The following is a 27297-nucleotide window of genomic DNA, read 5'->3' on the forward strand; positions in this document are numbered from 1 at the left end:
GCTGACCAGGATTTAAGCCATAGCGCTCTGCGCGCCTGGATGGCGAATCCGGAGTTCTTAGCCGTTAGTTTAGTTAAATGTACAATGGCATCAGAAACAAATGCATTAGCTAGCTTAAGTGCTTTAAGCTTGTCCATAATTTCATCCAATGGAGCTGTGTGAATGGCCTCTTCTAGAGACTCAAACCAGAATGCCGCAACAGCAGTGACAGGCGCAATGCATGCAAGGGGCTGTAAGATAAAACCTTGTTGAACAAACATTTTCTTAAGGTAACCTTCTAATTTTTTATCCATTGGATCCGAAAAAGCACAACTATCCTCCACCGGGATAGTGGTACGCTTAGCTAAAGTAGAAACTGCTCCCTTCACCTTAGGGACCGTCTGCCATAAGTCCTGTGTAGTGGCGTCTATTGGAAACATTTTCCTAAATATAGGAGGTGGGGAAAAGGGCACACCGGGTCTATCCCACTCCTTGCTAATAATTTCTGTAAGCCTTTTAGGTATAGGAAAAACGTCAGTACACACCGGCACCGCATAGTATCTATCCAGCCTACATAATTTCTCTGGAATTGCAACTGTGTTACAGTCATTCAGAGCCGCTAAAACCTCCCCTAGCAATACACGGAGGTTCTCAAGCTTAAATTTAAAATTAGAGATCTCTGAATCCGGTTTCCCTGGATCAGATCCGTCACCCACAGAATGAAGCTCTCCGTCCTCATGTTCTGCAAACTGTGACGCAGTATCGGACATGGCTCTCACAGCACCAGCGCGCTCTGTCCTTATCCCAGAGCTATCGCGCTTGCCTCTTAATTCTGGCAATTTAGATAATACTTCTTTCAGGGTATTATTCATAATAGTAGCCATGTCTTGTAAAGTGATTGCTATGGGCGTCTCTGATGTACTTGGCGCCACAATATCACGCGCCTCCTGAGCGGGAGGCGAAGGTACTGACACGTGAGGAGAGTTAGTCGGCATAACTTCCCCCTCGTTGTCTGGTGATAAATCTTTTACAGATAAAGACTGACCTTTATTATTTAAAGTGAAATCAATACATTTAGTACACATTTCTATGGGGCTCCACACTGGCCTTCAAACATAGTGAACAAACAGATTCATCTTTGTCAGACATGTTTAAACAGACTAGCAATGAGACTAGCAAGCTTGGAAAACACTTTAAAATAAGTTTACAAGCAATATAAAAAACGCTACTGCGCCTTTAAGAAGCACAAAAAAACTGTCTCAGTTGAAATAACAATGAACCAAATCAGTTATAGCTACCAAATTTTCACAGTAAATGTATTAAGTTAGCAGAGCATTGCACCCACTTGCAAATGGATGATTAACCCCTTAAAACCCAAATAGGATAATCAATAGAGAAGAAAACATTTTTAACACAGTCAAACACACTATCACAGGTCTGCTGTGACTGATTACCTCCCTCAAAATGACTTTTGAAGTCCCTTGAGCTCTCTAGAGACGTCCTGGATCATGTAGGAAGAAGCAGGAAGACTGAGACTGAATTTTTACTGCGCAAAAAAGCGCTAAAATAGGCCCCTCCCACTCATTATTACAACAGTGGGAAGCCTCAGTTAACTGTTTCTATGCAGAAATATAAGTCAGCCATGTGGAAAAAATCATGCCCCAATAGGTTTTATCACCAATGTACCTCAAAAAACGATTAAACATGCCAGCAAACGTTTTAAACATCCTTTTTTAAAGAGTATGTATCTCTATTGATAAGCCTGATACCAGTCGCTTCTACTGCATTTAAGGCTTTATTACATTACTTCAGTATTAGCAGCATTTTCTTAGTCAAATTCCATTCCTTAGAAAATTACTTTACTGCACATACATTAATCAGCCTGATACCAGTCGCTTTCACTGCATTTAAGGCTTTACTTACATTACTTCGGTATCAGCAGTATTTTCTTAGTCAATTCCATTCCTTAGAAAAATATTTTACTGCACATACCTTATTTGCAGGAGACCCCGCACGCTATTCCCTTTCTGAAGTTACCCCACTCCTCAGAATGTGCGAGAACAGCCAGTGGATCTTAGTTACTTCTGCTAAGATCATAGAAAACGCAGGCAGATTCTTCTTCCAAATACTGCCTGAGAAAAAAACAGCACACTCCGGTGCCATTTAAAAATAACAAACTTTTGATTGAAGAAATAATTAAGTATAAAAACACCACACTCCTCTCACGACCTCCATCTATGTTGAGGGTTGCAAGAGAATGACTGGATATGACATGTGAGGGGAGGAGCTATATAGCAGCTCTGCTGTGGGTGATCCTCTTGCAACTTCCTGTTGGGAAGGGAATATATCCCATAAGTAATGGATGATCCGTGGACTGAATACACTTAACAAGAGAAATGAATGATCATACCTGAAGCAGTTAAGCCTGCAAACTGTTCCCCCCAACTGATGTTCTCTGGTATTCAACAGTCCTGCGTGGGAACAGCAATGGATTTTAGTTACTGGTGCTAAAATCATATTCCTCTCAGCAGAAATCTTCATCACTTTCTGCTTCAGAGTAAATAGTACAAGCCGGCACTATTTTAAAATAACAAACTCTTGATAGAAGAAATAAAAAACTACAACTAACACCACATACTCTTTACCACCCCCGTGGAGATGCTACTAGTTAGAGCAGCAAAGAGAATGACTGGGGGGGCGGAGGCTGAGGGGAGCTATATGGATAGCTCTGCTGTGTGCTCTCTTTGCCACTTCCTGTAGGGATTGAGAATATCCCACAAGTAAGGATGAAGCCGTGGACCGGATACACCAATGTAGGAGAAAAAACAGTTTCAAAACTATCTTTCGTGGTATTTAACCCCACTAAAAAGTCTCATTTTATAAATGGAGGGAATAGAAACTGTTACAGGGGATGCAAAACAGAAGTTACTTATGCACACGTGTGGTGGGAGTGTCCGACGTTAACTATATTTGGACAAGTTTGTCCACGTATATCAGCACATTATTAGATAAACGGATATCTCTAACCATGTCTAAAGGTTTATTGAATGCACTACTACCAAACTATCACACACATATCAATTGCTTCATCAGAATATTATGCACTGATACGAGAATCTGCATTGCCGGACATTGGAAAGAAGAAGCACCGACATGGACGGAGATAATAGACAAAAGTAAAATGACATTCACTACATGAATCGGCAGCAACGATTCTAGGCACGACAAATTTGGTATTTCAGTCGGACAACCTAAATTAACATTAGGGGAACTCAGGCAGATAAGAGAAAGGAGATAGATACAGGGTTATAATGAAGAAGTTAGAGTAAGATGGCAAAGATATCATTGTACTTGACAAACCTTACAATATATCACCTCCTCACTGGAGAAATAAGAGGAAGCAATAAATACACTGACACAGTTAATTTTCAGTTACCAAAATTTATTTTTGTAAAGTTCTTTGTTATAAAGTTGTGTAAAATTATATATAGCCAACATTCTTTCTAGATAATTTACCAGATATTATTAATTCACTGTACTGATTAAGATAAACGCTGGTCCAAGGAAAATAATTATAGGTCTAAGTGAACAACATACTAGTAAAGATACGCCAAGAAAGAAATGAGATTTTGATTCAAATTGACAATCAAAACTTGGTAACTAATTCACAGCACTGTATATCTACAATACAATATGAACAAGGATTAGTATTTAGATTGACTGTGCTTAAAGGAATATTCCAGCCAAAATTAGAAACTACATAGGTGCATTTCGGTATTGAACATAAACATTTTTGTAATATACATGCATTAGCAAACATGATTCTAATAAAAGCTATAGCTGTTTCAAATTGTATTTAAGTATGCACTGTGCAGCAGCATTTTAAACACAACACTTGTTCGGAGAGCATAAAGTGCTTGTACTATCTGGTAACGACTCAATTTGTTAATTTGCTGACATGATACAAGCCCCACTGGTGCTCTGAGCAGCTGCATTATTTTAAATGTGAGTGCAGTGACAATATCTAGCTATGCTTCACATGCAGAGAAAAATGTTCACACTAAAACAGTGATTACTCTTACTAGAAGCATTTTTGCCAATAAATGTATATTGTAAATATGTTTCTATTTAAAGATGCAATAAATCTATGTACATTTAAATTTTGACTGGAATGTCTCTAACTATCTGGTATTTTACAGATGTAATTCTTTGTAAAACAGCATGTAGAATGTTTAAAGTTGACATGTTAATAAAAAATATTTTCACATAAAATAATAACAAAAACCCCCCAGAGTTTTAGATGCAGTTTAAAAAAATATGTGGCTTTGATCAGCAGATGTATTAACTGGTAAATGAACTGCTTGAAAAACCATCAATGTGTTTAAAGAATCTGCTCTAAATGTGTTTTTATACAAAAATAATTTTTAAAAAATGCAGTTTTGGTGCAGATTTATTATAAAAATGTTGATGGCTTTAATCAGCAGCTTAAATCATTGTTAACAGTTAATGCTGACTAAAATTATCAATGTAAATCAATTTGATATATTTGCATTAAAAGCGAGTTTTCATTAGTTATGTATTTTGTACTTGTACCAGACAAATAATACAAATTTATCAGAATTTAAGAACATTAAATAGCCCTATCTTTTTCACATAAAATATACTGTACACACATACATATACATATAGCCCTATCTTTTTCAATAAAATATACTGTACACACATACATATATATATGAGGAGTCCCAACGAATGGCGGAGCTAATTTTCTGCCACTCAGAAATCAAAAGTATAAATAAATATTGTGTTCAGTATAGTTATATAACATTGTTTATGAAGGCTTTAACACAAATATTATAAACAACAAATAGACTGAGCACAAGGGCTTAAATGCTTGTATAATAAATACTTTACCAAGGCTCCTTAGCACCTTCACATCAGAGCTATCACAGCAGCTGTGAGAGTTAAATGGACAGTTTACACTAATTTTCATATAACTGCATGTAATAGACACTACTATAAAGAATAAGATGCACAGATACTGATATAAAAATCCAGTATAAAATGGTTTAAAAACGTACTTAGAAGCTCTCAGTTTAACTCTGTTGAAAAGGCAGTTGGAAAGCCCACTGCAAGTGGGAAATAAGACATCCCCCCCCCTTCTTTTGCATATGAAAAGACCCTTTACACAGGAGCAAGCTGGAGAAGGTATACATCAGTATTGTCATAAAAGTTTGGGGCTTGCTTAGGAGTCTGAAAATCAGAGCAATGTTATTTATAAATAAGTAAAATTATACATTTTTAAAAAACAAACAAACTTTATGGGCTATATAAATAGATAACCTACAAAACATTTATGCAAAGAAAAAATGAGTGTATGATGGTCCTTTAAGCACATCCCAGTAAAGTTCTGCCAATCTAGCTAGTAGAGGGAGGGAGTGAAAGGCTGAAGCTCCGCCCTCTTAAAGCCACAGCTGCTGTTTGCAGAAGTTTGTAAAAAAAGCACAGCCAGGGAGCCAGCAGCCAAAATAGCACAATGACTGATGCTACCCTGTATTGCAAGCTCCTGCAGCCCTCTACATGGGGAACTGTATAAGTGTAGCCCCGCCCACACAGGGCACGCAGTGCAGAGTAGAGCGAGGCAGTAAATTGCGCTCAAACTGTCACGCTCACCCCAAGAAGCAGATATGAGAGCTTTACTCTGATTGGCTTAGTGATGAAATGCGATTCCTGACCTGACAGACAGTGGGTGAGTGCTCCATACAGCACCTTCTAAGTTTGCTAAGTTTTTTATTTTCATGACAGAAGAGGCTGTGCCTCCCCTGATTTGCACGTCCCTGATTGTTTAGCTCATGGATAATCTTAGTGTGACCTTAGGGGAATCACGTATACATTATAAATATACATAACATATATACACAATCTTACTTTTTTGGGGTTTAGCGTTTGGTTGTTGTTATTTTCTTCTAAAGGTATTTCATGTCTCTTTATACTTAAAGGGACAGTCTAGTCAAAATTAAACTTTCATGACTCCAATTTACTTTAATTATTAAAATTTACTTTGTTCTTTTGGCATTCTTTTTTAAAGGCTAAACCTAGGTAGGCTCAAACTGATTTCTAAACCATTGAAAACCAACTTTTGACAGTGTTTCACAGTTAAACAGTACTAGTTCATGTGTGTCATATAGTTAACATTGTGCTGACTCATGTGGAGTTATTTAAGAGTCAGCATTAATTGGCTAAAATGCAAGTCTCAAAAGCAATGAGATAAAGAGGCAGTCTGCAGAGGCTTAGACACAAGGTGATCACAGGGGTAATAGTTGTATTAATATCACAGTGGTGGGTCTGAAAAACTGGGGAATGGGTAATAAAAGGGATTATCTATCTTTTTAAACAATAACATTTTCAAGTAGACTGTCCCTTTAAGATTAAATTGGTTTGTTAATACCTTATTAGCCTAGACATAGTATTAGAAATTTGATGCATTTTAGTTTGCTCACAAATAAGCTCTATATAAAGATGTCCTTCCCTGTAATTTCCGTGATGTGCAAAACATTGTATATAAAGTGCATACTAAACAGAAAGTGGTAATGTACATAACAGATATTTCTTCACGATGGGCACAGAACAGCAGGTTGGGTGAAGATCAGACCTGGGCTCCAGTATTTCCTCCTGATCTGCGATGATTAATATAAAACTGCACAGAAGACAAATAAGAGAATGTAACTATTAAGCAGAAAAAGAAAATGTATGCTTACCTGATAAATTTGTTTCTTTTTAAAGACACGATGAGTCCACGGATCATCTTCATTACTTATGAGATATTCAATAGACTTAAAGAGCATTTAATAGAGAGTACTGATTGCTTATTTAAATGATTATCAATACATTCAAGTACCCTTGTTGTGCTCCTATTGTTTGGTTCAGGTTAAAGGAAGGATAAAAGGGACATTTAACTAGTATGGGTTGTCTGAGGAGTAGGATATTATTCCTGCAGATCACTGTGTTTTACGCTTAAATCCATATTACAAGTGGCACACTGTTTAAATGATCGCAAATTTATTTACGCAAACCGGTATTTTACACACCCCATATGTAATATGGGCGGTGTTGAGCACCATAATTGCGCTCTTATTACAAAATGAAAGTAAATGCGATTGCTCAAACGCAATTGTATAATGCTCAATTTTTTTTACGCGACCTGAAAGTTTGCGTAAAGAGTTTGGTTGGGGGAAACCTTTGCACTAAACTACACTATTAACCCCTAAACCGCCAGCCTCCACATCGCAAACTACACCTCTACACTATTGACCCCCTAATCAGCCATATAGCCCACCACAAACAACCCCTCAACACTATTAACCCCTAAACCGCCACAACCCTCATTACAAAATACCCACTAACCTCTAAACCCCTTAACCAGCTAACCCCCACTAACTTACCACATTTTTTTTTTTTTTTACAAAAACCCCCCAGAAAACTGTTAAAACATATTTTAAACTAAAGCCCCACTTTAAAAAAAAAAAAACCACAACCCTATTCTACAATACGAGTAACCCCCACCCCTCCCAAAAAACATAATTTATGCTTACCTGATAAATTCCTTTCTTCTGTTGTGTGATCAGTCCACGGGTCATCATTACTTCTGGGATATAACTCCTCCCCAACAGGAAATGCAAGAGGATTCACCCAGCAGAGCTGCATATAGCTCCTCCCCTCTACGTCACTCCCAGTCATTCGACCAAGAATCAACGAGAAAGGAGAAACCAAGGGTGAAGTGGTGACTGGAGTATAATTTAAAAGATATTTACCTGCCTTAAAACAGGGCGGGCCGTGGACTGATCACACAACAGAAGAAAGGAATTTATCAGGTAAGCATAAATTATGTTTTCTTCTGTTATGTGTGATCAGTCCACGGGTCATCATTACTTCTGGGATACCAATACCAAAGCAAAAGTACACGGATGACGGGAGGGATAGGCAGGCTCATTATACAGAAGGAACCACTGCCTGAAGAACCTTTCTCCCAAAAATAGCCTCCGAAGAAGCAAAAGTGTCAAATTTGTAAAATTTGGAAAAAGTATGAAGCGAAGACCAAGTTGCAGCCTTGCAAATCTGTTCAACAGAGGCCTCATTCTTAAAGGCCCAAGTGGAAGCCACAGCTCTAGTAGAATGAGCTGTAATTCTTTCAGGAGGCTGCTGTCCAGCAGTCTCATAGGCTAAACGAATTATGCTACGAAGCCAGAAGGAGAGAGAGGTAGCCGAAGCCTTATGACCTCTCCTCTGACCAGAATACACGACAAACAGGGAAGACGTTTGTCGAAAATCCTTAGTTGCCTGCAAGTAGAACTTGAGGGCACGAACTACATCCAGATTGTGTAGAAGACGTTCCTTCTTTGAAGAAGGATTTGGACACAAGGATGGAACAACAATCTCTTGATTGATATTCCTGTTAGTGACTACCTTAGGTAAGAACCCAGGTTTAGTACGCAGAACTACCTTGTCTGAGTGAAAAATCAGATAAGGAGAATCACAATGTAAGGCTGATAACTCAGAGACTCTTCGAGCCGAGGAAATAGCCATTAAAAATAGAACTTTCCAAGATAACAATTTTATATCAATGGAATGAAGGGGTTCAAACGGAACACCCTGTAAAACGTTAAGAACTAAGTTTAAACTCCATGGCGGAGCAACAGTTTTAAACACAGGCTTGATCCTAGCTAAAGCCTGACAAAAGGCCTGGACGTCTGGATTTTCTGACAGACGCCTGTGTAACAAGATGGACAGAGCTGAGATCTGTCCCTTTAATGAGCTAGCCGATAAACCCTTTTCTAAACCTTCTTGTAGAAAGGACAATATCCTAGGAATCCTAACCTTACTCCAGGAGTAACCTTTGGATTCGCACCAGTATAGGTATTTACGCCATATCTTATGGTAAATCCTTCTGGTAACAGGCTTCCTAGCCTGTATCAGGGTATCAATAACCGACTCAGAAAAACCACGTTTTGATAAAATCAAGCGTTCAATTTCCAAGCAGTCAGCTTCAGAGAAGTTAGATTTTGATGTTTGAATGGACCCTGTATCAGAAGGTCCTGTCTTAGAGGTAGAGACCAAGGCGGACAGGATGACATGTCCACTAGATCTGCATACCAAGTCCTGCGTGGCCATGCAGGCGCTATTAGAATCACTGATGCTCTCTCCTGTTTGATTTTGGCAATCAATCGAGGAAGCAGCGGGAAGGGTGGAAACACATAAGCCATCCCGAAGTTCCAAGGTGCTGTCAAGGCATCTATCAGAACTGCTCCCGGATCCCTGGATCTGGACCCGTAGCGAGGAAGTTTGGCGTTCTGGCGAGACGCCATGAGATCTATCTCTGGTTTGCCCCAACGTCGAAGTATTTGGGCAAAGACCTCCGGATGAAGTTCCCACTCCCCCGGATGAAAAGTCTGGCGACTCAAGAAATCCGCCTCCCAGTTCTCCACTCCCGGGATGTGGATTGCTGACAGGTGGCAAGAGTGAGACTCTGCCCAGCGAATTATCTTTGATACTTCCATCATTGCTAGGGAGCTTCTTGTCCCTCCTTGATGGTTGATGTAAGCTACAGTCGTGATGTTGTCCGACTGAAACCTGATGAACCCCCGAGTTTTTAACTGGGGCCAAGCCAGAAGGGCATGGAGAACTGCTCTTAATTCCAGAATGTTTATTGGCAGGAGACTTTCCTCCTGATTCCATTGTCCCTGAGCCTTCAGAGAATTCCAGACAGCGCCCCAACCTAGTAGGCTGGCGTCTGTTGTTACAATTGTCCAGTCCGGCCTGCTGAATGGCATCCCCCTGGACAGATGTGGCCGAGAAAGCCACCATAGAAGAGAGTTTCTGGTCTCTTGATCCAGATTCAGAGTAGGGGACAAGTCTGAGTAATCCCCATTCCACTGACTCAGCATGCACAATTGCAGCGGTCTGAGATGTAGACGTGCAAAGGGTACTATGTCCATTGCTGCTACCATTAAGCCGATCACCTCCATGCATTGAGCTACTGACGGGAGTTGAATGGAATGAAGGACACGGCATGCATTTAGAAGCTTTGTTAATCTGTCTTCTGTCAGATAAATCTTCATTTCTACAGAATCTATAAGAGTCCCCAAGAATGGAACTCTTGTGAGAGGAAAAAGAGAACTCTTCTTTTCGTTCACTTTCCATCCATGCGACCTTAGAAATGCCAGAACTAACTCTGTATGAGACTTGGCAGTTTGAAAGCTTGAAGCTTGTATCAGAATGTCGTCTAGGTACGGAGCTACCGAAATTCCTCGCGGTCTTAGTACCGCCAGAAGGGCACCCAGAACCTTTGTGAAGATTCTTGGAGCCGTAGCCAATCCGAATGGAAGAGCTACAAACTGGTAATGCCTGTTTAAGAAGGCAAACCTTAGATACCGGTAATGATCTTTGTGAATCGGTATGTGAAGGTAAGCATCCTTTAAATCCACTGTGGTCATGTACTGACCCTTTTGGATCATGGGTAAGATTGTCCGAATAGTTTCCATTTTGAACGATGGAACTCTTAGGAATTTGTTTAGGATCTTTAAATCCAAGATTGGCCTGAAAGTTCCCTCTTTTTTGGGAACCACAAACAGGTTTGAGTAAAACCCTTGTCCTTGTTCCGACCGCGGAACCGGATGGATCACTCCCATTAATAACAGATCTTGTACACAGCGTAGAAACGCTTCTTTCTTTATCTGGTTTGTTGACAACCTTGACAGATGAAATCTCCCTCTTGGGGGAGAGAATTTGAAGTCTAGAAGGTATCCCTGAGATATGATCTCTAGCGCCCAGGGATCCTGAACATCTCTTGCCCAGGCCTGGGCGAAGAGAGAGAGTCTGCCCCCCACTAGATCCGGTCCCGGATCGGGGGCCCTCGGTTCATGCTGTCTTTGGGGCAGCAGCAGGTTTCCTGGCCTGCTTGCCCTTGTTCCAGGACTGGTTAGGTTTCCAGCCTTGTCTGTAACGAGCAACAGCTCCTTCCTGTTTTGGTGCAGTGGAAGTTGATGCTGCTCCTGCTTTGAAATTCCGAAAGGGACGAAAATTAGACTGTCTAGCCTTAGCTTTGGCTTTGTCTTGAGGCAGGGCGTGGCCCTTACCTCCTGTAATGTCAGCGATAATTTCTTTCAAACCGGGCCCAAATAAAGTTTGCCCCTTGAAAGGTATATTAAGTAATTTGGACTTAGAAGTTACATCAGCTGACCAGGATTTTAGCCACAGCGCCCTACGTGCCTGAATGGCGAATCCTGAGTTCTTAGCCGTAAGTTTGGTTAAATGTACTACGGCCTCCGAAATGAATGAATTAGCTAGTTTAAGGACTCTAAGCCTGTCCGTAATGTCGTCCAGCGTAGCTGAACTAAGGTTCTCTTCCAGAGACTCAATCCAAAATGCTGCCGCAGCCGTAATCGGCGCGATGCATGCAAGGGGTTGCAATATAAAACCTTGTTGAACAAACATTTTCTTAAGGTAACCCTCTAATTTTTTATCCATTGGATCTGAAAAAGCACAGCTATCCTCCACCGGGATAGTGGTACGCTTAGCTAAAGTAGAAACTGCTCCCTCCACCTTAGGGACCGTTTGCCATAAGTCCCGTGTGGTGGCGTCTATTGGAAACATCTTTCTAAATATTGGAGGGGGTGAGAACGGCACACCGGGTCTATCCCACTCCTTAGTAACAATTTCAGTTAGTCTCTTAGGTATAGGAAAAACGTCAGTACTCGCCGGTACCGCAAAGTATTTATCCAACCTACACAATTTTTCTGGTATTGCAACAGTGTTACAATCATTAAGAGCCGCTAAAACCTCCCCTAGTAATACACGGAGGTTCTCCAATTTAAATTTAAAATTTGAAATATCTGAATCCAATCTGTTTGGATCAGAACCATCACCCACAGAATGAAGCTCTCCGTCCTCATGTTCTGCAAGCTGTGACGCGGTATCAGACATGGCCCTAGTATTATCAGCGCACTCTGTTCTCACCCCAGAGTGATCACGCTTGCCTCTTAGTTCTGGTAATTTAGCCAAAACTTCAGTCATAACAGTAGCCATATCTTGTAATGTTATCTGTAATGGCCGCCCAGATGTACTAGGCGCCATAATATCACGCACCTCCCGGGCGGGAGATGCAGGTACTGACACGTGAGGCGAGTTAGTCGGCATAACTCTCCCCTCGCTGTTTGGTGAAATTTGTTCAATTTGTACAGATTGGCTTTTATTTAAAGTAGCATCAATACAGTTAGTACATAAATTTCTATTGGGCTCCACCTTGGCATTGGAACAAATGACACAGATATCTTCCTCTGAATCAGACATGTTTAACACACTAGCAATAAACTTGCAACTTGGTTACAATCTTATTTAACAAAAACGTACTGTGCCTCAAAGAGCACTAAACGATTAAATGACAGTTGAAATAATGAACTGAAAGACAGTTATAGCATCAATCCTTAAAAACAACACAACTTTTAGCAAAGGTTTGTTCCCATTAGTAAAGTAACAATAATTAAATTTGAAACATAAAAATTACAGAGCAACGTTTTTAATCACAGTCAATATATAAGTCTCACAGCTCTGCTGAGAGAATCTACCTCCCTCCAAAGAAGTTTGAAGACCCCTGAGATCTGTTAGAGATGAACCGGATCATGCAGGAAATACAAGAGTAACTGACTGGAATTTTTTGATGCGTAGCAAAGAGCGCCAAAAACGGCCCCTCCCCCTCACACACAGCAGTGAGAGAGAAACGAAACTGTCACAATTAAAACAAGCAACTGCCAAGTGGAAAAATAATGCCCAAATATTTATTCACTCAGTACCTCAGAAAATGCAAACGATTCTACATTCCAGCAAAAACGTTTAACATAATAAATACCTATTAAAAGGTTTAATGTACTTTTAACAGAGTAATTCCGGTGAAATACCATCCCCAGAATACTGAAGTGTAGAGTATACATACATGTCATTATAACGGTATGGCAGGATTTTCTCATCAATTCCATTCAGAAAATAAAAACTGCTACATACCTCAATGCAGATTCATCTGCCCGCTGTCCCCTGATCTGAAGCTTTTACCTCCCTCAGATGGCCGAGAAACAGCAATATGATCTTAACTACTCCGGTTAAAATCATAGTAAAAACTCTGGTAGATTCTTCTTCAAACTCTGCCAGAGAGGCAATAACACGCTCCGGTGCTATTGTAAAATAACAAACTTTTGATTGAAGTTATAAAAACTAAGTATAATCACCATAGTCCTCTCACACATCCTATCTAGTTGCTGGGTGCAAGAGAATGACTGGGAGTGACGTAGAGGGGAGGAGCTATATGCAGCTCTGCTGGGTGAATCCTCTTGCATTTCCTGTTGGGGAGGAGTTATATCCCAGAAGTAATGATGACCCGTGGACTGATCACACATAACAGAAGAAAGGCTATCTAAAGAACACTACTCTAAAAATTGCACTGAAAAGGGCATTTTGAAGGGCATTTAGCCATTTTGCTGCTCCCCCACAAAAAAAGCTTATCACTAAACCCCAAAGATGGTTCTCACCAAAATTGAATCCAGCTCCTTGTGGCGGTCCATCTACATCCCATCGGCGGTCTATCTTCATCCATCTTATCTTCGGATCTTCCGTCCCTGATGTCATTTTCATGCAGCACACTGAATTTTGAATGCAAGATACTCCCTTTATATAGGGGTACCCTGGTATTCCTATTCAGTAATTTTTATTTTCCAATTCAAATCAGCCAATAGAAAAAACATAAATTATGCTTACTAGATAATTTCCTTTCCTTTTGTATAGGAATAGTCCACAGCTGCATTCCTTACATGTGGGATATACTGAACCTGGCCACCAGGAGGAGGCAAAGATACCCCAGCCAAAGGCTTAAATACCGCCCCCACTTCCTCCTAACCCCAGTCATTCTGCCGATGGAACAAAGAACAGTAGGAGAAATATCAGGGTAAAAAAAAGGTGCCAGAAGAATACATTTAAATTTAGGGCTGCCCATCGGAGAACACTGGCGGGAAACATTATACCCAAGCTCTAGAGGACACTAAATGCTAACGGGAGGGTAAAAATAGAGGCGGACCCTAATCTGAGGGCACCACAGCCTGCAAAACCCTTCTCCTGAAGGCTGCTTCAGCAGAAGCAAAAACATCAAACCTGTGTCACCTTACAAATCTGATTCATAGAGACCTCGTTTTTGAAGGCCTAAGAGGAAAACACTGCTCTTGTAGAATGAGCCGTAATCCTCAGAGGAGGCTTATGTCCCACTGACTCTATGCTAAACGGATGACACTCCTCAGCGAAAAAGATAAGGAAGTCGAAGAGGCCCTCTAACCCTTACGCTTCCCGGAATAGAGAACAAACAGAGAAAGAAGTTTGTCTAAATTCATTTGTAGCCTGAAGATAGAACTTCAAGGCACAAACCACATCCAGATTATGTAATAAACATTCTTTCGATGAAGAAAGGAACCACAATCTCTTGATTGATGTTGCAATTTGACACAACCTCAGGAAGAAAACCTAACTTGGTTCATAGAACAGCCTTATCAGCATGGAACGCCAGATAAGGAGGGACGCATTGCCAGGCAGCAATCTCATATACGGTTTAGGCAATTAAGAAATTAAAGAAGGAGCAGAAGGTATCCTAGCCACATTTCCAATAAGCTCCACACAAGCTTAACATACAAATTTCACACAAGTTTTTAAAAAAGGAAAAATGCCACTTCCACAGCTGACAAGGAGTAAATATCAATGTGTTTCTAAACAAAATTTTAAATAAATCCAAAAACACTTTTCAGACTATAAAGATAATTTCATATTTTATGTATAGAAAAAAATATTCAAATTTAAAAAACAGTTGCAGTATATCAACAACAATGTAATAGCAGCATTTATAGCAATAATGTATCTGTGTTAGTCTAAACAGCACAACTGCGTCAGTTTATACAGCACTAATTATGCAGCAAAAAATAAACCTTTTATGTTCACTATAACATTCATACATTTCAAAAGGTATTTAAGCATAAAGAGTATGTTTAAAAAAACAGGGACATCTCCCTTTAAATTTGCAAGCATTAAAAAATATATACCACCTTAATAAAAACAGTTTTACCACCTTAAATTCAAAAGAGCCTTATTGCTCATAAGTATTTGTATTTTAGTCTTTTTTAGACAAAACCATAATAGATATGTGTTAGCCTTGAGTCTTTTATGGACTTTAGGATATTCGTTTCCAAAGAATTTGCAGTTCAGTCCCTAATGTCACTCAGCCTTGCTGCGTGTAAATAACAGAGCCTCTTGGCCAGCAAATGAAATACACAGACTGGTTCAACGTTACCTCACCAGCAGCAGGATCACAGTCCCTCCTTGGAAGGATAAGGAGCACGCAAACTTTCAAAGCGTTTTCCCTTCTCTGCTGTTTGGTTCAATTCACCTGCTAACATGATTGTGTGATGCAGTCAGTCAGCTGAATAGGGCTTTATCAAGATCTTGATAAAGCCCTATACACTGGGCGAAATGTGTCGAATTGCTGTGGTGTGCCACTTGAAACTATACCTGAGCTAACTTTTAAACGTTGTGACAAAGAATATCAGAAAAAAAGCCTTAAACTGGGAAACCGTTTTTGGACCAATCAGAGTAAAGCCAGAATTCAGCTGATTGACTGGTCCAGGAACGCAAACCTAAGGAATTGGAAGCGATCCTTGTGGATTGATACGTGAAGGGAGCATCCTTCAGAACTATCGTGGTCATGAACTGCCCTTCTCGAATGAGGGGAAGAATGGACCTTATTGTCTCCATCTTGAACGAGGGGACTTATAAAAACTTGTTTAAGCACTTTAGGTCCAGTTGGAATAGTATCCCCAACCTCTCTATGGAGTTATTGTCCCGGTGCCTATCGCAGAGAGGACAGATCCCGTACGCACCCCAGAAAGGCATCCCTCTTTCTGGTCTGGAAAACAGGTTTGAGAGGAGAAATCTGCCCTTTGGTGGTTGAGACTTAAACCTATCTTGTAACCCTGAGCTATGACCTCCAGGACCCATGGATTCTGCACGTCCCTGAACCAAGCGACTGAAAGAGTGACAGTCTGCCTCTACACGATCCAGAAGAGGACCAGGGACCGCCCATTCATGCCGACTTAGACTTGGCGGGCTTCTTGCTCTGCTTGGATTTATTCCAGGACTGAACCGGCTTCCATGAGCTCTTGGTTTGCTCTGGCTTAGCGGAGGACTGCTGACAATGGGCTTTATCAAAACGAAAATTGGAATTTTGTCCCTTAAGACTAGTTCTTATTCTCTTGCGGTAGGAGGGCACCCTTGCACCCTGAGACCGTGGAGATAATCGAGTCCAGGCCTAGACCAAACAAAATCTTTCCCTTACAGGGGAAGGAAAGAAGTCTAGACTTAAAAGTTATATCCGCAGACCATGACTTCAGCCAGAGCCCGACGGCCTGAACAGAAAACCTGAAGCCTTAGCATTCAGGCGAATAATCTGCTTAATAGCCTCACAGATAAAAGAATTAGCAACCCTTAAAGCCTTAATTCTTTCCTGAATAACGTCGAGGGGACCCTCCACCTTGATCAAATCCTATAAGGAGTTGCACCAGTAGGCAGTTTCTCCCGCAACCGCAGCAACAGCCGCCGCCGGTGGGATGGAACCCCACAACTCCATTGAGAGTCCTGGACCGGGAACAATTTCTGAAAGAGAGAAGAGGGGAAAAAGGAATCAAATCCTGTCCCATTCATTCTTAATAATGTTCGCCATCTAACAGGGAAGGATAAGTTATCACCCTGTCCTCAAACTGTATCCAATTTAGGAATCCAAGGTTCATCAGGCAATTTGGCCCCTGGAACCTCTAAAATTGCCACAACTTCTTTAGAAGACAGCGCAAATTCTTAAAACTAAAGTCTGGTTCCTCAGCAGCCGGAGTTTTAGAGGCAGCAGAATGTTCACACTCTGAAGTCTCAGAAAGAACTTCATCCTCGGATAACCTATCAGTTAAATCCAATACATTATCTGATGTACTATGGGAAGGAGTGCAATATGTAACCTATCGCTTGCGCTTAGCAGGGCGAGGTAAAGCATTAAAGGCCGCAGACACCGGCGTCTGAACTGCACAGTAACGTCTGGAGGAAAAAAAGGCCCCCCTCCAGATGGAGGATCAGCAATGCTACAGGAAACTGCATGTGTAGAGGGAAATTAATGTAGGGTACACACCTCACTGGTCGACAACTCCTCAGAGGTGGACGGCTCATTGGTATCAAACATGTTTGATATATTTACATTAGCAAGGAATATGGAACATAATTGAGAGGGCGGATCTAAGGCCTCCTCACAATATAAACAGGAATTACTCTTAGGAATAGAGGGAGTACCCTCTAAAGTAACAGAAAATAAAACAATCTTATTTTATTAAAAAAACGGCTGGGGCACTCCCCACCTCCTATGACCCAGACAGTACAGAGATTTATGACTCCTCTCTGACAGACACCCGGTCAGCGAAAGCCACGACCACTCCCAGACACATGGTCCACAATGCAGGACTGTCCCTGCTATGAGAAAAAGCGCACCAAGCTTGTAAGCTGCATGGCTCTCAAAGTGAAACCTGTATATTCCATAACAGCCTATGAGCCCATAACATCTCACACATAAAAGCAGCATAAAATCAAATACACATATAAGATTATTCCCCACTGTTCAATAATCCCCCTCAGGAGATATTAACCCTTGATTCCATAAAGATAAAGGAGCCACACTGTGACCCTGTCTTCTAATGTTAACATGAGTGTAAAGTAATGAAACGATCTTACCGGAATCATGCCATGGAACAGTGACTCGGTCCTTCAAGTTTGACAGATTGTAGCAGCGCTTCTGACATGGATTTGAGTGAAGAAAGCAGGCAGCAAAACTCGTCAATGCTGATTGCTTAAGGAGCTGTTATGAGTCGGGATGGTTTTGCAGAAAGAATCTCCCTGCATCTCCGGACCCTCCATACTACTCTGAAATCTTCTGACACTTCTCTGCCAACCTCCTGTGACGAAAGACACAAAATGACTGGGGTTAGGAGGAAGTGGGGGAGGTATTTAAACCTTTGGCTGGGGTGTCTTTGTCTCCTCCAGGTGGCCAGGTTCAATATTTCCCACAAGTAAGGAATGCAGCTGTGGACTCTTCCCATATTAAGAAGGAAAATTAAAACAGCCAATAGGAATGTAAGGGTAACCCTATATAAAGGGGGTACTGGTTCCTCGCATTCAAAATTCAGTGTGCAACGGGTGACAGCATGAAGAGCACGTTGGAGAAAGAAGATCCAAAGAAAAGAAGATGGTTGAAGATAGAAAACAGTTGCCGGGATGAAGATGGAACACTGCCGCCAGGAAAGATGGACTGCCGCCGCCACGTAGAAGCCAGATTCAACTTTGGCGAGTACCATCTTTAAGGTTTAGTTATAGGCTTTTGTTTGGGCAGGTTTTTATTTTAGAATAGGGTTCTCTTTGTTTTTGTGGGGGTTTTTTGTAGCAAAAAAGCTAAATGCACATCTAAAGGGCAATGCCCAAACAAAAGCCCTTTTCAGTGGTTACTTGTATTGTAAAATGGGATAGTGTTTTCTTTTTTGAAAAAGAGCTAAATCACTTTAGGGCAATGCCCTACAAAAAGCCCTTCTAAGGGTGATAGCTATTGTTGAGTTTAGTGTTTTATAGGGTTTTTATTTTGTGTTTTTACATTTGTTTATTTTTTCTGTAATGGTAGTTTATTTCTCTCTTTCATGCAATAGTTTGTTTTTCTTTTGGTAAGTTAGGGGGTGTTAGGTTCCAGGTGTTCGGAGGTTTAGCGGTTACTGGGTATTTTGCAATGTAGTTTATTAGTTTAGTGGGGTACTTTCTGATGTCGGGGTTTAGCAGTTTAGGGGTTAATAACATAGAGGTGTATTTTGCGATGGGCTATGTGGCAGTTTAGAGATTATTAGTGTAAAGGGGTATTTTGCAATGTGGGTTGTGGTGGTTTAGGGGTTATTAGTGTAAGGGTAATTTTGTGGTGGGCTATGTGGCAGTTAGGGGTTATAAGTGTAAAGGGGTACTTTGCAAAGTGGGGGTGTGGCGGTTTAGGGGTTATTAGTGTAATGGGATATTATACAGCAGTTTACAGGTTAATAGTGTAATGGGATATTATACAGCAGTTTACAGGTTAATAGTGTAATGGGATATTATACAGCAGTTTACAGGTTATTAGTGTAATGGGATATTACACAGCAGTTTACAGGTTATTAGTGTAATGGGATATTATACAGCAGTTTACAGGTTAATAGTGTAATGGGATATTACACAGCAGTTTACAGGTTAATAGTGTAATGGGATATTACACAGCAGTTTACAGGTTAATAGTGTAATGGGATATTACACAGCAGTTTACAGGTTAATAGTGTAATGGGATATTACACAGCAGTTTACAGGTTAATAGTGTAATGGGATATTACACAGCAGTTTACAGGTTAATAGTGTAATGGGATATTATACAGCAGTTTACAGGTTAATAGTGTAATGGGATATTATACAGCAGTTTACAGGTTAATAGTGTAATGGGATATTATACAGCAGTTTACAGGTTATTAGTGTAATGGGATATTATACAGCAGTTTACAGGTTATTAGTGTAATGGGATATTATACAGCAGTTTACAGGTTATTAGTGTAATGGGATATTATACAGCAGTTTACAGGTTATTAGTGTAATGGGATATTATACAGCAGTTTACAGGTTATTAGTGTAATGGGATATTATACAGCAGTTTACAGGTTAATAGTGTAATGGGATATTATACAGCAGTTTACAGGTTAATAGTGTAATGGGATATTATACAGCAGTTTACAGGTTAATAGTGTAATGGGATATTATACAGCAGTTTACAGGTTATTAGTGTAATGGGATATTATACAGCAGTTTACAGGTTATTAGTGTAAAGGGGTATTTTGTATTGGGGTTGTGAGGGTTTAGGCGTTAATAGTGTAGCTGGGTCATTTGTGATGTGGGGGTGTGGTGGTTTAGGGGTTATTAGAGTATGGGGATTATGGCTATTTGGGTTAGTGCGCTAGTATGGATGTTACATTTTTTCAGCTTTTCTCACTCCCCTGAAGTCTATTGGGGAGTACGCAGGGACGAAACTAAAATTCAGTGTGCAACGGGTGACAGCATGAAGAGCACGTTGGAGAAAGAAGATCCAAAGAAAAGAAGATGGTTGAAGATAGAAAACAGTTGCCGGGATGAAGATGGAACACTGCCGCCAGGAAAGATGGACTGCCGCCGCCACGTAGAAGCCAGATTCAACTTTGGCGAGTACCATCTTTAAGGTTTCGTTATAGGCTTTTGTTTGGGCAGGTTTTTATTTTAGAATAGGGTTCTCTTTGTTTTTGTGGGGTTTTTTTTGTAGCAAAAAAGCTAAATGCACATCTAAAGGGCAATGCCCAAACAAAAGCCCTTTTCAGTGGTTACTTGTATTGTAAAATGGGATAGTGTTTTCTTTTTTGAAAAAGAGCTAAATCACTTTAGGGCAATGCCCTACAAAAAGCCCTTCTAAGGGTGATAGCTATTGTTGAGTTTAGTGTTAGTATAGGGTTTTTATTTTGTGTTTTTACATTTGTTTATTTTTTCTGTAATGGTAGTTTATTTCTCTCTTTCATGCAATAGTTTGTTTTTCTTTTGGTAAGTTAGGGGGTGTTAGGTTCCAGGTGTTCGGAGGTTTAGCGGTTACTGGGTATTTTGCAATGTAGTTTATTAGTTTAGTGGGGTACTTTCTGATGTCGGGGTTTAGCAGTTTAGGGGTTAATAACATAGAGGTGTATTTTGCGATGGGCTATGTGGCAGTTTAGAGATTATTAGTGTAAAGGGGTATTTTGCAATGTGGGTTGTGGTGGTTTAGGGGTTATTAGTGTAAGGGTAATTTTGTGGTGGGCTATGTGGCAGTGTAAGGTTTCCACTCCTGGTTTTCCTTTTTTCTTCTACAGCTCACCTTACACCTCTATTTAAGTGATGTCTCCGCCCCAAACAAGTGCTTAGTTATTAACTTCATATCAGCTAAGCTCTATGCATCTATTTCTTAACCTGTGCATTATTTCATGATTTGAAGATATTTGCTACTTCAAGTTATTGGATTACAATTACCAGCAGGAACTGTTACTACAAACTGCTACCCAGTGAACGAATTTATTTCATCTAAGTTACTTTTACTCTGAGGATTGGATCTTTTTCATCAGACACCTGCAAGCAGTACAAACCGGGACTTTCAAGGAATAACCGCAAGTAACATAAAATCTTAAGTTGCTGCCACACAGTTAACTGATATAAATTGCTGCAATTGTTATCATATTGCTACTTCTGTTTCAATATAACTTTTTGTAACAAACCAATTTCACTATAACGCTAAGGAACAGCTCTGACGTCATCAGCAGGGGAACTCCTGTGTACTTGACACGCCCCTGTCAGCAGCTGCAGATTTCTGTGTTCTCTCTCACTACATATTACTCGGTTACTACTACAATAAGGTTAACGGTGGTTAGTCCACATAACTCTTGCTACCTATTTAAACAAAGGTCTCAATATTGAAATTCACTGCTTATCAATCCTGAATATTATTTCAGAAATCTTGTACTTCATTTTCAGTTATATTTTGAAATATTGCTACACATTAATTGTAGCTTATCACTACAAATATATATTCATACTTCAATTCATCATATATTAAAACTCACTCTGAATCATCACAGCCTATGCTGAAATAATAGTCTGTATTTCAAAGTGAAACATTCACACTTTAAGGCAGTTGAGATCCAACATAATAAAACTCATTACAGAATAACTAAGCCATTATTATGGATCCAGCCGAACTCCCACAAATTGTCTTTAACCTATCACAAAGGGTAGACCAACTCAGCCAGGGTCTAAGAGAATTACAATTGGAAAATGAGACTTTGAGAAACGTTATAAAAGATTCCATCAATCCTAAGCTACCAAACCAAGAGACCTCTCCTGAACCCTTTGTTGCTCCTCCAGAATATTTTCAAGGAGACAGAAATCAATACCGCCACTTTAAGAATGCTTGCCTTCTTAATTTTTCTCTCAAGCCTAGGACCTATCCAAATGATAGGGTGAAAGTTCTCTGCATGATAAGCTACTTAAGGGGAGAACCCCGTATATGGGCTGACACACTATTTGAAACTAATAATCCGGTCCTATCCTCCTTTTCTGCATTTCTTGACGTCATGGATGAATTGTATAATGATACCAACCTCCAAATTACAGCTGAGAGCAAAATGAGGAAACTTAAACAAGGTTCCAGACCTGTGGAATATTACATAACTGAGTTCAAACAGTACTCCATTGACTCCCAATGGAATGCCATAGCCCTCAGAAATCAATTTAGGCTTGGTCTTTCCGATGCAGTCAAGGATGAATTAGCCAGAACAGAATTGCCAGAGACACTTGAGGCTCTTATGAAATTAAGTAGCCATATCGATAGAAGATTAAGGGAGAGAAGATCAGAACGGCAATACTCAGACCAGCCATACAAAAAGGAAAAGGTTCCCAGTTCTAACCAACCTACTTTTAGGTCTACTAGTCCCAGCGGAGCTGAAGCTATGGATATCAGCATCTTCAGGGGTCCGCTATCACCGGATGAACGTATGAGAAGAAAGACCCGGGGCCTTTGCATGTATTGTGGTGATCCAGCTCACAGTCTTAAGGACTGCCCTATCATACCTCGGAAAAAGAACAGTAAGTGTAGCACTAACTTTACCTCTCAAGTAGTACTTAATAAATCACTTCACTGTTCTCTACTTTTGTCTTTACAGTGGGCAAGTAAACAGATCTCAGTCCCTGCTATCATTGACACCGGAGCTCAAGGCAACTACATTGACAGCTCATTAGTCTCTATCAATAAAATACCACTGATTAAGAAATTGTCTCCTATTTCTCTTCGTGTTGTTGATGGCTCTGAGATTTCTTCTGGACCTATTACACATCATACCATTCCTCTTTCTGTCACAACATTAAACAATCATCATGAACATCTCTCTTTTGATGTGATTACATCTCCATTATTTCCAATTGTTCTTGGGTTGGCTTGGCTACAACTACATGAACCTCAGATCAGTTGGAAATCTTTAGACATACATTTAAACTCTCAATATTGCCAACAAACTTGTATTAGGCAGTCACTACTTTCTCTGAACCCCACTCCTGACATTCTTGTACCAATTGAATACAGTCACTTTGCTGAGGTTTTCAGTAAAAAAGAGGCTGAAACACTTCCTCCTCATCGATCCTATGACTGCCCCATAGAGTTAAAACCAGGTACAACTCCACCTATAGGACATTTATATCCTCTATGTCAATCCGAATTAGACCATCTGAAAAGCTATTTAGATGAGAATTTGAAGAAAGGATTCATTCGTCCTTCTGTCTCACCAGCTGGTGCTGGTATGTTTTTTGTCCGAAACAAGGATAACTCTTTACGCCCTATTATCGATTTTAGACAACTAAATAAGATCACCATAAAAAATCGCTACCCACTGCCACTCATTCCGGAACTCATAGAGAGACTAAGACATGCCACTATCTATACTAAATTGGATCTGAGGGGCGCATACAACCTTGTACGCATCAGAGAGGGGGATGAATGGCTCACGGCTTTTAGAACAAGATATGGGTTGTATGAATACCTAGTTATGCCTTTCGGACTCACCAACGCACCAGCAACCTTCCAATTCTTTATAAATGACATTTTTCATGATTTACTCGATATTTGTGTCATAGTTTATTTAGATGATATTCTGATTTATTCCTCCAATACTACTGACCACATCAAACACGTTAGTTGGGTTTTATCTCGTCTCCAGGTTCACCGACTTTATGCCAAACTGGAAAAATGCATTTTTCATACTACAACCATAGATTTCCTGGGTTATTCCATCAGCCCTGAAGGCATTCAAATGCAAGAAGGAAAAGTTGAGGCAGTAAAATCCTGGCCAACTCCTATGAACAGAAAAGATCTACAAAAATTCCTCGGATTCAGTAATTATTACAGGAAATTCATCCGAAATTTCTCGAATATTTCGAAACCTCTTACCAAACTTACTAGTTCCAATTGCGTGTTCAGATGGTCGAAAGAAGCTGCTGATGCTTTCAATTTCCTCAAGGAGTCCTTTTCCTCAGCTCCTATTTTAAAGTATCCTGATCCCGATCTACAATATATATTGGAAGTGGATTCTTCGGATTATGCACTCGGTGCAGTCTTATCACAACGTAAGACACTCAAAGAACCTCTATTTCCTATCGGCTTCTTTTCAAAAATTATGTCCTCTGCAGAAATGAATTACTCCATAGGGGATAAAGAATTACTCGCCATCAAAAGAGCTTTGGAATTTTGGAGACATCTCCTAGAAAGTACATCTCATCCCATCATAATTTATACAGACCATCGTAACCTTGAGTTTCTACAGAACAACAAAACTTTATCTGGGAGACAGGTTAGATGGAGCCTCTTCTTCAGTCGTTTTGATTTCCAGATTTTGTATAGACCTGGATCGAAAAATGGAAAGGCAGATGCACTCTCCCGCAGAGATCCTAGACCCATTCCTGAATATACACCTAGTTGTATCCTACCACCCTCTAAATTCCTCGCTTCATTATCTATATCAGTTCCAGACTATGAAGCCGCCTTAGGGTTGGAAAAACAAGCACTTCTGAACTCCCTAATTAAGAAAGATGGATTATATTATCATGGTTCTCAAATTTACGTACCTGAACCACTCAGAGCACAAATTATTAAAGAACACCATGATCCTCCCTTACTTGGTCATGTAGGTATCAGACGCACTAAGGAATTAGTAAGCAGAACTTACTGGTGGCCATCCATGGAAAATTCTATCAAGCTCTACATTCAGCAATGTATTACTTGCTCAGTATCCAAACCCGAGAGAAGACCTCCCTATGGACTCCTCATGCCTTTGGACATACCCAATTCACCCTGGGCTCACATTGGTATGGATTTTATCGTAGAATTACCACCAAGCTCTGGTTTCACCACCATTTTAGTCGTTACTGACCACTTTACTAAAATGGCACATTTTATTGCTTACCACAAGTTGCCTACTTCTTCAGAAACTGCACATTTGTTTCTGAACAACATTGTAAGGCATCACGGTTTACCGACTGTTTTGTTTACAGACAGAGGTAGCCAATTTACCTCAAGGTTTTGGAAGACACTCACTACAAGTCTGCAAATTGAACAACGGCTAAGTACTGCTTTCCACCCACAAACGAACGGACAAACTGAAAGATTGAACCAATGGCTCGAACAATACTTACGTTGCTACTGCTCATACCATCAACATAAATGGTCATCTTTTCTTGCTATGGCAGAATTTTCCTACAATAACACTATCAACAGTACCACCAATTACTCTCCCTTTTTTGCTAATTATGGGTTCAATCCTAGATTCAATTTTCAGCATTCCTCTTCTGAAAATACACCATCTGTTGACGAATTACTACAACGCCTATCTGAAAACTTCCATCATCTATCTACTAACATACAACATGCACAAGCATCTCAGAAAAAGTATTATGACTTAAGACGTAGAGTTGCTCCAAAGTATGAAGTAGGAGACTTCGTGTGGTTGTCAACCAAAAATATCAAGTTACATCTTCCCAAGAAGAAATTGGCTAGTCTATTCATAGGCCCATTCAAGATCACTCACATAGTAAATGAGAATGCAGTTACCTTGGATCTACCTGATAATTTGGTAATACACCCTACCTTCCATGTCTCTTTACTGAAGCCTTATACGGGTCGACACCCTCCTACTCCTCTCCTTCCTCCTGATCCGGTATGCCTGGACACTAACATGTACGAAGTTCAGGATCTCTTGGATTCAAGATATTATAATGGTGAACTTCAGTATCTAGTGAGATGGAAAGGGTTTTCATCTGAAGAAGACTCTTGGGAGCCTCATACTCATATTGATGCTACAAGGCTTGTTGCACGTTTCCATAGACGTTTTCCCCACAGACCAAAACATCCAGCCGTGGTCGGCTTGCTTGAGGGGGGGGACGTGTAAGGTTTCCACTCCTGGTTTTCCTTTTTTCTTCTACAGCTCACCTTACACCTCTATTTAAGTGATGTCTCCGCCCCAAACAAGTGCTTAGTTATTAACTTCATATCAGCTAAGCTCTATGCATCTATTTCTTAACCTGTGCATTATTTCATGATTTGAAGATATTTGCTACTTCAAGTTATTGGATTACAATTACCAGCAGGAACTGTTACTACAAACTGCTACCCAGTGAACGAATTTATTTCATCTAAGTTACTTTTACTCTGAGGATTGGATCTTTTTCATCAGACACCTGCAAGCAGTACAAACCGGGACTTTCAAGGAATAACCGCAAGTAACATAAAATCTTAAGTTGCTGCCACACAGTTAACTGATATAAATTGCTGCAATTGTTATCATATTGCTACTTCTGTTTCAATATAACTTTTTGTAACAAACCAATTTCACTATAACGCTAAGGAACAGCTCTGACGTCATCAGCAGGGGAACTCCTGTGTACTTGACACGCCCCTGTCAGCAGCTGCAGATTTCTGTGTTCTCTCTCACTACATATTACTCGGTTACTACTACAATAAGGTTAACGGTGGTTAGTCCACATAACTCTTGCTACCTATTTAAACAAAGGTCTCAATATTGAAATTCACTGCTTATCAATCCTGAATATTATTTCAGAAATCTTGTACTTCATTTTCAGTTATATTTTGAAATATTGCTACACATTAATTGTAGCTTATCACTACAAATATATATTCATACTTCAATTCATCATATATTAAAACTCACTCTGAATCATCACAGCCTATGCTGAAATAATAGTCTGTATTTCAAAGTGAAACATTCACACTTTAAGGCAGTTGAGATCCAACATAATAAAACTCATTACAGGCAGTTAGGGGTTATAAGTGTAAAGGGGTACTTTGCAAAGTGGGGGTGTGGTGGTTTAGGGGTTATTAGTGTAATGGGATATTATACAGCAGTTTACAGGTTAATAGTGTAATGGGATATTACACAGCAGTTTACAGGTTAATAGTGTAATGGGATATTATACAGCAGTTTACAGGTTATTAGTGTAATGGGATATTACACAGCAGTTTACAGGTTATTAGTGTAATGGGATATTATACAGCAGTTTACAGGTTAATAGTGTAATGGGATATTACACAGCAGTTTACAGGTTATTAGT

The 27297-nt window shown here is 40.1% G+C and overlaps 1 protein-coding gene across 1 annotated transcript in view; it reads right to left on the reverse strand.

The window, feature by feature from the left end:
• Positions 1–3404: 3404 nt before the first annotated feature.
• Positions 3405–27297, reverse strand: part of LOC128652832 (uncharacterized) — a 244646-nt gene continuing 220753 nt past the window's right edge. The window contains exon 5 of the mRNA XM_053705796.1: positions 3405–6676. Within this exon, the coding sequence (XP_053561771.1) occupies positions 6626–6676 (51 nt within the window). The 3' untranslated portion in view covers positions 3405–6625. The remainder of the gene's footprint in view (positions 6677–27297) is intronic.

This window comes from Bombina bombina, chromosome 3, assembly GCF_027579735.1.
Source record: "Bombina bombina isolate aBomBom1 chromosome 3, aBomBom1.pri, whole genome shotgun sequence".
NCBI lineage: Eukaryota > Metazoa > Chordata > Amphibia > Anura > Bombinatoridae > Bombina > Bombina bombina.